We start from the raw sequence: 15,317 nt of genomic DNA, 5'->3' as shown, positions 1-15,317 counted from the left end.
TTTTCTTGCAATTGTTGTGTCAAAATTGTGAACCAATACTATGTGACTGGCAATTGTGCTATACATGTATGCAAGGACAGAAACATACATCAAGTTCGTTTTGGACAAAGTCTTTAAAATGATAGCCTACTAGACGARCACTTCAAAGGTGTCATCCTAAAAACAGAGCAAATGAATCAGTCTAATGTATCAGTCAATCAACGTCCATCCTTCGAAAATAGAAAAACATGGTCACGTGATACTTTGCCCCAGCTAGGTACTTGTGGRGCTTTCAAGACAACTGGGAACTGTGACCTTCAGGTCGGAAGTCGGAGTTCTACAAATATGCCCGAGTTTCCAGCTTGGAATTCCGTGTTGGATGACCATTCAAAAGATTCTGCCCAGTCAGAGTTCGTTTTTTCCTAGTTGTCTTGAATGCACTGTAGTAGGAAGTGGAGATTTCCGAGTTCCCAGTTGTTTCGAATGTGGCATTGGTAGAGACGAATTTCATGGGATTATCGCGCTAACGTGCACACTAGCCAGCAAACTTTACAAGTGGAGCCGAAAGATAATATCGATGTCAAATGGAAGATACTTTGGATCAATTTCTAACGGTGTAGACTGAGAATAAATATACCTGTTACAGGTAAGTCATGTAGGCCTATTGGTATTTAAATTTTCGCGAGCAGCATTTGTTGGGTTGTTCTTCATGGGTGAGGTCAATTTGTAACAAGTGAAATTATTCTCAGCTAACTAGCCAGCAACCTTGGTAGCAGGTAAAGTGGTGTAACAAGATTATTATAAACGTCATGCACTCATTTTAGTGAACACCTTTGGCTATTTTTTATGTGTAACGTTAGTGATTTTCACCTGTCCTAATCAGTAATAATTTAAGAAACTTCCATATTAGCCCGAATAAAGTAGTGTTATAGCACGTCCTTTTTATAACTCACCTTTCCCACCTGTCATTACTTAAATTTCTTTATCGGAATCAGAAATGTAATATTTTACGTCTGATTTATGACATAGTCCAGGTGTGAGGTTGAATCAACAGCTGCATCACAGTCAAGTCGGAAACATTGACCAGCTGTCCTAAAGATAATTATGCAATATGTCCTATTAATTATAAGAGAAGTGCTTTCAATCTTGTATTATATGGAACCTATTTTTGACTAGCTGTCCACTGTTTTTAATCTATTTTCCCAAAGATGTCATCATCACAGACTGACATTAAATATCTGAACAATAAGCTATATTTTCAATTTATTTTAAGACTGTTTACATTGTAATAGGGAAATGGGTTTATGTCAATGAATATGTAATTAACCCATTAAACATATTGCATAATTGGTAGAATGCTCTATGTTTATGTAATCTGCCCATAAGAGATTTAATGAACATGTTGTCATTGTTGTGTATTATGGACACYCAATTGCACTGGGATTTGACACATGATGTCAAATCCCAGTCCAATTTGTACGCTGCATAACAGCTCAGAGGCAAGAAACATTTGTGTAAATTCTCTAAATCAATAGGGATTGATTTTACCAGTGGAAACTCATTGGACATGACCAGCCTGGTATGCCAATATTCCTAGTGGCAAAGTGGGACCTGGTCAATTAAATAGTCAATGTGTCAGTTGGCAGAAGTTGGGTATTCCCATGAAACTGTAAGGAGGAGCCTCTGTGAGCAGTCTGAGATTTGAAGGAGTTCATATTTTCCTTTGTCTCCCAGCTCATGCTGAGACTTGCCCATGATGTGTTTGTGTAGGCAGCCTAGCCATGCATGTTTCACTGATTGTGCTCCATTTGTTAGAACAGGGCCTAGTAAATAAAAGGTTGTCTGTTTATACTCAAGACATTGTATAAAATATTGTTATAGCCTATATGAAGTCCCCAGTGGCTGATCTCACTATTCATAACCCTGGTCATTCATAACCCTGGTCATTCATGGTAAAAAATGTTTTTCAATTAGTTGTATTATTCCAGCTAATTAACTTTATCACCCTAATAACACATCTGGTGGCCCATTGTCATCCTGATAAAATTATTTATTTTAGTAATCTGAGCTAGTGAAAACATAACCTTGTCCTGAACTGGGTGTGTTTTTTCCACACAATGGTGTTTCACAACAGTGGCTATGACACAAGGAGTGTCAGAGGTGAACTCCCAGTTTCCTGTTCAAACCCAYTCCCATGGAACACACTGTCACTGCCATTCACTGCTCTGGTCAATCAGTTACAGTACAACTCAATTCTGGGCAGCAGTAGCCTACAGATTAGGAGAGGGCATTTTTGCTCAAGTCAAATGTAGAAGCTCTAAGGCCCAGGCCCTATTCTCAGACCATCTGCACCAAATCAATCTCCAGATTATGAAATTGGAGTGTCAGTACAAGTTTGGGTTTTAGTATTCTGGGGGCTGCCATTTCAGGTCTGCCACAAAGTACACATTTGGAATCCCTTTGCCTAGTCTAGTGGAACGCTACATATTGAACTATGCCAGAGGTGATTGAACTTAATATCCACGACTAAAAATATCTTAATGACAGGAGAGTCCAGAACTGTTTAGAGAGCGTGGCGGTCTTGACCCCTGTTTGATTCCTGTAAACCTTTTCTGGCTGAAATTGTCTGATCACCTCCACATCTCTTCTCACTTAAGACTTTCCTGCTTTTTACAGGTGGCCTTTGAACCCTAATCCTTTCCAACTTTTCTCCCTCTAGGCCGATAGTGTTGACACTCAATGAATGTCAATGTCATTGTCGCTATATACAGTGCCTTCATAAAATATTCAAACCGTTTGACTTATTCCACATTTTGTTGTTACAGCCTGAATTCAAAATGGATTAAAAATATATATTCTCACCCGTCTACACACAATACCCCATAATGACAAAGTGAAAACATGTTTTTAGAAAATCTTGCAAATTTTTTGAAAATAAGGGTTGTGAATACTTTGCAAAAGAACTCACACCCCTATGCTATGACACTCCAAATGGAGCTCTTGCATTCAATTTCCTTTCATCATCCTCTACAACTTGATTAGAGCACCTGTGACCAATTCAATTAGACATAATTTAGAAAGAAACACACCTGTCTATATAAATTCCCACAGTTGACAGTGCATGTCAGAGCAGAAACTATTATACCATGAAGTTCAAGGAACTGTCAGATCTCCGAGAATTGTGATGACGCATATATCTGGGGAAGGATCTCCATCGTTGGTAAATGGAAAAAATATGCGACTACCCAGACTCTGCTTAGATCTGGCCGTCCGACCAAACTGAGCAAACAGGCAAGAAGGACCTTGGTCAGGGAGGTGACCAAGAAACCAATGACCACTCTGATAGAACTCCAAAGTCCCTTGGCTGAGATGGGAGAACCTGCCAGAAGGACAACAGTCTCTACAGCACTTCACCAATCTGAGCTTTATGGGAGAGTGGCCAGACTGAAGCCACTCCTGAGAAAAAGGTACATGACAGCACGCCTGAAGTTTTCAAAAAGGCACGTGAAAGACTGAGTGCATAATCTTTTGCCTTGAGTCAACAATTGTACTATTTGGCCTGAATGCAAAGCGCTATGTCTGGAGAAAACCAGGCACAGCTCATCACCGTCTAACACCATCCCTACCGCGAGCATGGTGGTGGTGGCGGCATTATGCTATGGGGATGCTTTTCAGCGGCAGGGACTGGGAGACTGGTAAGGATAAAGGGAACAATGAATGGAGCCAAATACAGGCAAATCCTTGATGAGAACCTACTTCAAAGTGCAAACGACCTTAGACTGGGGGCAAAGATTTACGTTCCAACAGGACAATGACCCCACGCATACAGCCAAAGCAATGCTAGAATGGCTTCAGAACAAGAATGTGAAAGTCATTGAGTGGCCCAGCCAAAGCCCAGACTTGAATCCCGTGGAAAGACTTGAAGATCACCGCCATTCACCGCCGCTCCCAATCTAATTTAACTGAGCTTGAGAAAATCTGCAAGGAAGAATGGGWGAAAATCCCCAAAATCAGATGTGCAAAGCAGATACAGACATACCCAATATGACTCAAAGCTGTAATTGCCACCAAAGATGCTTCTACAAAGTATTTACTCAGTGGTGGGAATACTYTTATAATGAAATATTTCTGTATTTCATTTTCCCAAAATGTTTTTTACAAATGTTTTCACTATGTCATTATGGGGTATTGTGTGTAGATCAGTGAGAAACTCTGTAATCCATGTTGAATTCAGGCTGTAACACAACACAATTTGGAATAAATCAAGGGGTATGAATACTTTCTGATGGTATGATATTCTGAGTGTACAAAACATTAGGAACACCTGCTCTTTCCATGAGACTGACCAGGTAAAAGCTATGATCCCTTATTGTTAAATCGACTTCAAACAGTGTAGATGAAGCCGGTTAAATAAAATAAAAAATTTGCCTTGAGACAATTGAGACAGGGATTGTGTATGTGTGTTATTCAGAGGGGGAATGGGTAAGACAACATATTTAAGTGCCTTTGAACGGGGTATGGTAGTAGGTGCCAGGCGCACCGGTATAAGTGTGTCAAGAACCTCAATGCTGCTGGGTCTTTAACGCTCAATAGTTTCCCGTGTGTGTCAAGAATGGTCCACCACCCAAAGGACATCCAGCCAACTTGACACGTGTGAGAAGTATTGGAGTCAACATGGGCCAGCATCCCTGTGGAATGCTTTTGACACCTTGTAGACTCCATACCCCAACGAATTGAGGGCAAAAAGGGGTTCAACTCAATATGAGGAAGGTGTTCATAATGTTTTGTACACTCAGTGTATACCAAATCAGCAGGTAGCCTACTTTACTCATTTAGCCTACCCTCAACATCTGCTATGTAGGTGAATTGCATCAGTTATGGAGCTGTCGATTGTTGCTTACTGATTCAGGCATGATGCAATCAGTATTAAAAAATGTATTCAAATTGATAAGTTAAATTGTACAAATTATATAACTTGGGCTTTGCGTAGTTATAAATTTCTAAAGTTTGTTATATAAATCCTCAATCTGGTTTCACTGGCTGTACTAGAAAAATTACCATTCATCTCCATTAAAAGAACTCGTCATCGGAACTCATACATCATTTGAAAGCAACCGAAAAGTGAGGGTGGTTGATCATGTGAATGGATGTGGCTTAGGTGACATAAAAGCTTCACGAATCAACAGCGTGATGTGAATAGTGAAACCAGACTGGAGGGCCAGTGACATCATTTGACGACGTGTTTAGAATTGACTCGCTCAACTTGTTAAGTGTTTCATTGTTGGCCATAAAAGACTAAAAACACCAGGAACTCCAGGAACTCAACTCCAAGTGATTTTAATTTCGGAAATCTGTTCCCAAGTATTCCCACGCATAATAGAGAGACACGTGATCGTATACAAATGTAAGCAAGGTTTGAAATTATGTTTTGGTCAAATATTATATCTGTTTGGGCTTTTTGCGATCAATTTGCAGTCTACAAATGATTTGTAATTATGTTCCGGCCCCCTAAACATCCACTTAAAAAGTTGTACCGCGGCTGAATTTAGTTGATGATCCCTGTTGTAGGCATTCCTGCTTGTCTTCAATGCTTGAAAATATCTGTCAAACACAGTGAATAACAACTTGTAGTCATTCAAACCAGCTGTAGTGCTTAACTGTAGTCCCCCTCGCCTGAGGCGTAAAGTATGTGTGCTCTCCCTGCTCTGCCAACAGTTGAGCAGTCGCTAGCATGCACCAGCTCGTTTCTGTGTTTTTAAAGTAACAACAAGGAACCAGCATCTGTTGCAAGGGGCAATTTTTTTTTTGTCTGTTTAACAGCATTTCTGTGTTTTTGATCTTCGAAAGAAATAAGTCCTCAGTGTTTTGTGTTGCCTGTCATGGATAGGGCCCTAGGATTTTRTTGTGCACGTGACCTGGCTTGGAAAAACTCTGCATGGGCTCTTGTTTAGTCTAAAGGACAGTCTAAGGACAGTCTACGCAACGGATCCAACGGAGGGTCGTTTGTGTAGCTCTCTACATAATTCTTAGTACTTTTGTACTCTGTTTCCGTAGACTGAAATCACTGTGGAGAGCCCTTAACTAGGCCCCAGGGTTTGTCCTGGTCAGGTCAGGTCTTATGGTAAGGAAAAACTCAAGTGCTCTAGTCATAGGAGCAGAAGGGATCCAACCCAATTATTAAAACCAGTGAATCACAGGAACCTCTGAGTGTTAAATTAGATCATCAGTGTGATTTGCATGCATGCCCCAACCTGAGCATATTCCCAGCTGCTGGTATCCTGGTAATCAGAAGGAAGCGGCACATACCCAGGTCCTTATCATTGGGGGCAGACAGACAGGAAGAGAGAGTAAGGGAGGTGGAGACCTCTTAATTTCTTTCTTTTAGCCAGTTGGATCATAAAATCAATATGATCTATATTTTGTCTGTAGACTACTTCATGCCGTCTATGTTGAGTCGCTCTCACTCATGTATTGTGTTCTCATGTCCCTAGATGAGAGCCTCAGGACCAGCATAAAGATCCCCTGAATTGGGAAGTTTGAACTACCACATCCTACAACATACTGGGACAGTATGGATTCTCTCCTGAGCTACAGTGGAGGTAGCAGCAGCGGCAAGTGTTTATGTTGGAGGCTGATACCAACATAGCTATCGACCATCAGAACACTAATACATGTCTCTCTATAGAGACATGAACTGCTGTCCTTGATCTACAGTGTGTTATTGTGTAAGCAGGACTAAGCAGTGCACCCACACACCCCCTCCCACCTGGGCACTACGCCATGTCTCCTCTCTCTGCTTTGGGTGTATTCTGTGGATTGTTCCTTCCTCTGTCTCTCAGTGAATACAACACTCACAACTGTATCCCACGGAAGAGTGTCCTTTACCAGGGTAAGTTCCTCACTCTCACTTGTCCCCTGTTTTCTCATAACGGTGTAGTGGAGTGCATCTGTTTCCTCAAATACTAAAAAGTTGGAATGAACACACACACACAGTTTGTGATACAGAGCAATCATTGAGTTTTCTAATGTTTTCCTGTTTAGACAATATGAAGCTGTTCAGAGAGGAAGGGATTTGTAACTACTCCACCATGTTGGTTCGAGAGGATTTGGGCCTGCTGCTGCTCGGGGCTCGAGAGGCTGTCTATGCCCTGGATATCAATGATATCTCCATCAAGAAGTCATGGGTATTCAGTTATCCTCTTTAGCTATCATTTATCCTGTATCATTTGCATACATCATTTTATAAATCACAAATGGACTGCAATAAAATAATCCTGTAACTACTCTGCGGTGACCTAATACCAATGCCTTGGAATCATAAATCCATTACCTAGAACATACTTTGATGTGCAGCTCTCTGTTGTTAGGTGTACTGGCGGGTCACCAAGGAGAAACAGATGGAGTGCACATACAAAGGGAAACATGCTGAAGTAAGTGGCTCCATCAATCATGAAACAGTTCTCCCCACAGATATCTGTGAAGTGAGTTGTTTATCTGAACATCAACTGAAGACAGGACAAACAGAACCAGATAAATTCACTGAAATCCATAAAATGACTATATTTCTCATCCCTGTTCTCTTGCAGATCGAATGCCGTAACTACATCCGGACGCTGCATAAAGTGGATGATGGCAGAATGTATGTGTGCGGGACAAATGCTTTCAGCCCCACCTGTGATTACATGGTAAGTATAGCTTGGCCAGAACAGGACAGCTAGGATATCTTCCTGTAAGAATAGCTCTGGTGTTTGAAGCTATCATGTGACTGCTGCAGACAGGCAGTTGTCACTGAATATTTACAGTGAGTGTGAAATGTTTGCATACTACAGACACCTGCTTTCACTCTCTCTACTGTTAGTGGCTACTGAGAGTAACACATTTTGACCTCTGGGGATTAGTGTAAAGTATATGCCTACCTCTCACTCCCTGAAACAGTGTGAATGAATACAACTAAATAGTGGCTTTGTTTGTGACCCTGACAGACGTATTCTGAAGGACAGRTGAGACTAGAGGAAGCGCAGGAGGAGGGAAAAGGAAAATGCCCCTTTGATCCCTTCCAGAGATACTCTTCCATCATGGTCGGTATGTACTGTGCCCCTCTGTCTGTTTCTGGTTATCTGCTCTCACACAATGACAGACTTGTGCATCCATTGAAGTTCAACGTGCATCAACTGAAAAGTGGGGTTTCAAAGGTGCAATCTAGAACTTTCATTTTCTATTGAAAATGCTGCCGCTGCACTTGTTTAGMGMYMYYGGGGGGGGGSMGGGTCTTTGTGAATTGAACAAGTTTTCTGCTTTATGGCTCAATGTGTTTGTATTACTTTGCGTTGCCAGTGGCAAAATTAAAGATTACACCTGTAATTCTCCAAATACTTACAATATTGTTTACTTTGCTTGAAGATCCATTATGTTTCCCCATTGTAATTCTTGTTATGTCTCTGATCTGCCAGGAAATGACCTGTACTCTGCTACCTCAATCAACTTCCTGGGCTCTGAGCCTGTTGTTCTCCGCAGCTCTTCCTCTGCTCTCCGCACCGAGTTCAAGAGCTCCTGGCTCAACGGTCAGCTCTCCTTCTCTGTTCATACTTGTTATAAACTTGTATACTGCTATACACCATGCCTTATATTCTATTCATTTGTGCACCATATCTCCTAACACCTGCAGATGAACTTTGAATGGCAAAATGTATCCATAGCATTTTACATACTTTGTGCCTTGTGTAATAGCCTAGATCCTATAGGTCTCTGTTTTTGAATTATGAAACTGAACTTCAACTACTCCTGTAAAACAGTTCCTGATAGGTAGCGTAATAAGTGCTCATTATGGTTTGATTTCAGAACCCAACTTTGTGTACATGGACCTTGTCCACGAGAGCAAAAACAACCCAGAGGGCGATGATGATAAGGTCTACCTGTTCTTCAGCGAGAACGCCATGGAGTATGACTTCTACAACAAGCTCATGGTGTCACGAGTGGCTCGTGTATGCAAGGTAACAACTTGCTACAAATTTACTTTCAGCTGCAAGAAGTACAAGTTTCATTGGTCCATACATGGTATTTTAAATATAAAGAAAGGACAGTATGTGTACACTGTTTAAACAGTGCAAGGGTATGGTGTGTGCATGTGTCTCTTCTCTCCAAAAGTATTCKCTTGTTTGACTAGAACTCACTGTGTAGGGGGATATGGGCGGCCAGCGGACGCTCCAGAGGAAGTGGACGTCTTTCCTGAAGGCTCGTCTGGACTGCTCTCTGCCAGAGTCCAGCCTGCCCTCCGTTGTACAGGATGTCTTCCTACTCAAAAATGATGACTGGAGCAAAAGTGTTTTCTACGCGGTGTTCACTCCCCAGTCGTGAGTAAAGTAATCCTTCTAACCCCCCCCCCCTTAAAAGAGTTAGATGCACTATTGTAAAGTGGTTGTTCCACTGGATATCATAAGGTGAATGCACCAATTTGTAAGTCGCTCTGGATAAGAGCGTCWGCTAAATGACTTAAATGTAAATGTAAATGTGAGTATTGTCAGTAGAATCCAGTGGCTTTAAAGTTGGTAACATTGTTTCAGTAGGAAGTGGACTGAGATTCTCACTATGCTTTAAATGGTTGCTTTACACGCACGTTTACCATAATCATAGGGCCAGGAGTTTTCCCCGACCATGTGACCTGACCAGGTAAAAGCCCCGGCTAATAGAGGGCTAACTATGGCCTAGGGTATTTATCACGTGGTCAGGAAAGACATAGGGCCCTAACCATGATATATACTGGTGGTTTGAAAACATCAAACATGTTTTTCTGACTGTGTGTTTGCGCTAGGAGCTTGTCCGACATGTCTGCAGTGTGTGCGTACAGTGTGTCAGCTATCGGAGACGTGTTCAATAAGGGGAAGTTTAAGACGCCAGTGACTGTGGAGACATCCCATGTGAAGTGGGTAATGTACAGTGGAGAGGTTCCCACCCCCAGACCAGGAGCCGTAAGTCCCAATTTAATATCATTGTGAATCTCTAAATGGTTTAGGGCCACAAAAGGAAATTATCAACTTTTCTACATTTCAACTACTAACTCAGCACTAATAAATATATTATCATTATCAATGTATTATCATTATTAAGTTATTACCACTCATCAATCCTTTGTTTTTCAGTGCATTAACAATGTAGCGCGGGGCCTTGGGATGGAGCGCTCCCTGGACCTGCCAGACAAGACCCTGCAGTTCATCAGGGACCGACCCCTCATGGACGAGGCCGTGCGCCCTCTGACCAGGGGTCCGCTGCTGGTCAAAAAAGGTGCCATGTTCACACGCCTGGTGGTGGATAACGTGCTAGCTCTGGATGGAGAGAGATACGCGGTCATGTTCATCGGCACAGGTACTGTACAGCACACACACAGCCCCAGAACAGACTTCTTCTGGCAGTGGATATTAATGACATGGGTGTCCTTCTCTTCTTACAGAGAACGGCTATGTGCAGAAGGCAGTGAACCATGCTGGGGAGATGTTCATCATTGAGGAAATACAGCTGTACCAGACCCCAGAGGCTATCAGGACGCTACGCCTCTCCTCTAGCACGGTAACACTAACTCAAGTCAATCAAACTTGATTCGTATAGCGCATTTAACAAATGCGTCCTTCAAATTTCTTATTGGCAACTCGGGTTTAGACCCCCAAGGTGCAGCAACATTTTACAAAGCATTTTGCAAAACAATATTTTACTGATAAAGGTAATTCATACAATGTAAACATAATGGTTTTACATGATCAATGTCAGTTTATTGTTGTCTACAGGCACTTCTGCAGACCGATGGTTACTCATTTACGTTTTATTTCCTTGGCACTTATAATAGAGCATTCAAGGAGAATGGCATTGTCATTGCTGTTACTAACAGTGGGTGGAGCTGACTCATCGAGCTGCTGACACTCATGTGGTATTTGCTTGTTTGTATTCTTGTTTCCCCAGGGTCAGTTGTATGCAGGCTCAGATTTTGGAGCAGTGCAGATGCCTCTGAGTGACTGTGGGCGCTATGAGTCGTGTCTGGACTGTGTCTTGTGCAGAGACCCTTACTGTGGATGGGACCTCTCCACTGGCATCTGCTCTGCTGTGGCCAGTTCATCCTCTGACACGTACGCTCCCCACTAGCATTTTCACTGGAGAGTAACCTCTGACTTTAAATAAAGATTACAAGTGTTTACTATATGTTAGAATTTAAGTATACACTTGATATTTGTCTTTCAGGAACATGATTCAAAGTCTAAAAGATGGTGATATATCAAAATGTCCAAAATCAGGTAAATTGATTTCACAATATTGAAATGTTCAGCACATTACCAACAAAGAACAGATCTATTCATCACTTCCTTTGACAAGTAGATACACATAGAAATAATTGCGTTTTTTGTGTGTGTGTTGCAGAGACTGTGAAGCCAGAGAACTACACCTTAGTCCCTGGGAACAACATCAAGCTGCCGTGCCATCCTGCCTCCAACCTGGCTCAGGTACACTGGCTCTTCTTAGGGCAACAGCTGCACGCTGACGCTAAGTATTACATCTACAACGGAGGAATCCTAATTCTTAATGCCTCTGCCTCCGACGCGGGCCAGTACACCTGTGAGTCTGTAGAGCAGGTGAAAAGCAGACCACACACCAGGACTATGGCAGTCTATCAACTGCAGCACCACACTAACGCAGAGGATGAGGAGGCGGCGAGTGAGACGACGACAGGGTCCCCCCATAGCCACAATACCCCACTACCAGAAGTGCCACAGACTTTGGAGCCCCCTCTCCCTCCTGAGTCACGGAGTGTAGACAGCAGGGTGGTAGGCCTGCAGGTGGCAGTAGCTCTCCTCTCTCTGATGCTGCTTGGTCTAGTAGCCTGGAATCTATATAAAAGAAGCTTTAGAAACAGATCTTCAGAGAACTCAGGTGCGGGCCAGGTGAAAAGGCTGTCAGTTGACTACATTCAAAATAGGACTTCAGTGATTAAGTTGCTGGGACCTACACCCAGTCATAACGCAAACAATAACCATCACGCGGTCATAGCTTTCAAAGGGAATGGGGAGCACCACTTTTCTCCGGGAGGCAACATTTCCACTATGGATGGGTTGGGTTACATTGACAACGAGTCAGAGATCTGACCCTGAGTGTTAACCACTCTCTGGGGTTTGCTCTCTTTCTCTCTCACCAGGCAGCTGATTTAGGACACTATGGCAATGTCAAGCTCTGTACATTGGACTTGCGATAGAGGGGAATGTTTTATATTTTTCTAGGAATTGTCCAGAAAAACATTTCCCCACCAGGTTGAATTTATTTTATATAGTCATGCCATAATGCAAATATACAGTGAGCTCCAAAAGTATTGTGCCCAGTAGAAATGAATGGTAAATAATGCATTGTTGTGAGTCACTTATTGTAAATATGAATAGAATGTTTCTATACACTTCTATGTTAATGTGGATACAGATAGTCCTGAATGAATTGTGAATAATTAGAAAGTTACAAATCAAATATCATACCCACCTTTCACAATTACAATAACAGGGGAGGTTAGCATTTCTTGGGGGGTATATTTGTGCATCTAACTTTCTCACTCATAATTATTCACAATTTCATTCAGGACTATCTGTGTTTAGAAGCATATTTAATTTTTTATTTACAATAAAAGTGACAAAGATGACAATACATTATTTACCATTAATTTCTATTGGGCACAAAATATTCTGAAACACTACCAAAACAAACAGCAAATGCATCCAACAAGTTTGTAGAAAGGGAAAGACCTAGTCAGTTGTACAACTGAATGCATTCAACTGAAATGTGTCTTCCACATTTAACCCAACCCTTCTGAATCAGAGAGGTGCGGTGGGCTGCCATAAATCGACATCCACGTCTTCGGCGCCCAGGGAACACTGGGTTAACTGCCTTGCTCAGGGGCAGAACGACAGTCACAAGCTTGATGTAATAATCATTGTGTGTGTTAGGAATATGGGATCAAATACTGAACTACTTTAATACACAAGTGAATTTGTCCCAATACTTTTGGTCCCCTAAAATGGGGGGTGGAGGTGGAAGAGAGAGAGAGAGACTATGTACAAAAAGTTCTGTAATTTCTAAACGGTTCACCCGAGATGGATGAAAATTACCCTCAAATTAAATCTGACATTCTGCACTTCAGCCATTGTATCATTTAAAATTCAAAGTGCTGGAGTGCATAGCCAAAACAACTAAATGTGCCACTGTCCCAATACTGTTGGAGCTCACTGTACTGTGCTAAATATTTTGTACAGTTATGGTATTTCAAATATTATGTATTTCTATTAAAGGCCCAGTGCAGTCAATGTGATTTTCCTATATTTTGTATATACAGTACTAGTCAAAAGTTGACACCTACTCATTCCAGMGTTTTCCTTTATTTTTAATATTTTCTACATTGTAGCATAAGTGAAGAACTCAAAACTATGAAATAACACATGCAATCATGTAGTAACCAAAAAGTGTGAAACAAATCAAAGTATATTTTATTTGAGTTCTCCAAAGTAGCCACCCTTTGCCTTGACAGCTTTGCCCACTATTGGCATTCTCTCAACCAGCTTCATGAAGTAGTCACCTGGAATGCATTTCAATTAACAGGTGTGCTTTGTTAAGTTAACTTGTGGAATTTCTTTCCTTTTAATGCATTTGAGCCAATCAGTTGTTGTGACAAGGTAGGGGAGGTATACAGAAGATTGCCCTATTTGGTAAAAGACCAAGTCCATATTATGGCAAGAACAGCTCAAATAAGCAAAGAGAAACAAAAGTCCATCATTACTTTAAGACATGAATGTCAGTCAATCCGGGAACATTTCAAGAACTTTGTAACTTTCAAGTGCAGTCACAAAAACCATCAAGCGCTATGATGAAACTGGCTCTCATGAAGACCGGCACAGTTACCAGCCTCAGAAATTGCAGGCCAAATAAATGCTTCAGAGTTTAAGTAACAGACACATCTCAACATCAACTGTTCAGAGGAGACTGTGAATCAGGCCTTCATGGTCAAATTGCTGCAAAGAAACCACTACTAAAGGACACCAATAATAAAAAGGCTTGCTTGGTCCAAGAAACATGAGCAATGGACATTAGACCTGTGGAAATCTGGCTGATGAGTCCAAATTTGAGATTTTTGGTTACAACCGCCGTGTCTTTGTAAGACGTAGAGTAGGTGAACAGATGATCTCTGCATGGGTGGTTCCCACCGTGAAGAATGGAGGTGTGATGGTGTGGGGGTGCTTTGCTGGTGACAGTCTCATTTATTTAGAATTCAAGGCACACTTAACCAGCATGGCTACCACAGCCTTCTGCAGCGATACACCATCCCATCTGGTTTGTGCTGTGGGACTACCATTAATTTTTCGACAGGACAATGACCCAACAACTCCAGGCTGTGTAAGGGCTATTTGACCAAGAAGGAGAGTGATGGAGTGCTGCATCAGATGATCTGGCCTCCACATCACCAGCCTCAACCCAATTGAGATGAGTTGGACCGCAGAGTGAAGGAAAAGCAGCCAACAAGTGCTCAGCATATGTGGGAACTCCTTCAAGACTGTTGTAAAAGCATTCCAGGTGAAGCTGGTTGAGAGAATGCCAGAGTGTGCAAAGCTGTCAAAGGCAAAGGGTGGCTACTTTGAAGAATCTAAAATATATTTTGATTTAASACTTGGTTACTGCATGATTCCATGTGTGTTATTTCATAGTTTTGATGTCTATTATTCTACAATGTAGAAAATAGTCAAAATAAAGGAACTCTTGAATGAGTTGTGTCCTTTTGACTGGTACTGTATGTATATGTAGCAGAAAAGCTATAAATAAAAAAAGGGTCCTCAGAGTGGTATGGGTAAAAATGTACAAAAATTAAAATGTATAGCAACTGACGTCAGTCACTTCACTGGAATTTGTTTTCCTTCTGGGAGTTTGTTTTTGTTTTACACAATGACGGACAGATGAGGTCTGCCTGTCATAATGTCCCTGCCATTATGATCTACTGAAAGCTGTGAATACAGTATTGGTATGGCATTTTGTACTGTATTTGATTCTATTGAAAATAAATGCATACTTTAAAGTATGAAGTAAACACAATGTCATGTGATAATTGTCAATGAGGAAGAGAAGCTGAATAACAACAGTCAGAAGGTCTGAATAAGAATATTTACTGAAATGTTTAAGGTAGTGAGTCATTGGTAGTCTCGTACGACCCACCCTGATCTCGCAAGCTTACATTGTTTCACTACACGGACACAGTATCTGTGTAGCGAAACAGAATGAAAGCTTGCAAGATCAGGGTGGTTCGTGCTAGGCTTAGTCATTGCAGCAACACATTT

At 41.6% G+C, this 15,317-nt stretch overlaps 1 protein-coding gene across 1 annotated transcript; it reads left to right on the top strand.

The window, feature by feature from the left end:
* The first annotated feature begins 6,662 nt into the window (after positions 1–6,662).
* LOC111975866 (semaphorin-4E) lies at positions 6,663–12,791 on the top strand. Its single transcript, XM_024004526.2, has 14 exons — positions 6,663–6,868; positions 7,021–7,163; positions 7,347–7,409; positions 7,566–7,664; positions 7,962–8,061; positions 8,430–8,540; positions 8,818–8,969; positions 9,157–9,329; positions 9,788–9,944; positions 10,116–10,338; positions 10,424–10,539; positions 10,927–11,090; positions 11,203–11,255; positions 11,380–12,791. The coding sequence occupies exons 1-14, from the start codon at positions 6,760–6,762 to the stop codon at positions 12,099–12,101; spliced, it is 2,385 nt and encodes a 794-aa protein (XP_023860294.1). The 5' UTR covers positions 6,663–6,759; the 3' UTR covers positions 12,102–12,791.
* The last annotated feature ends 2,526 nt before the right edge of the window (positions 12,792–15,317 follow it).

The sequence above is a fragment of the Salvelinus sp. IW2-2015 genome, linkage group LG16, assembly GCF_002910315.2.
Source record: "Salvelinus sp. IW2-2015 linkage group LG16, ASM291031v2, whole genome shotgun sequence".
Taxonomy (NCBI): Eukaryota; Metazoa; Chordata; class Actinopteri; order Salmoniformes; family Salmonidae; genus Salvelinus; species Salvelinus sp. IW2-2015.
Note: the sequence above shows the minus strand (reverse complement) of the source record. Positions and strands in the feature narration are given on the sequence as shown.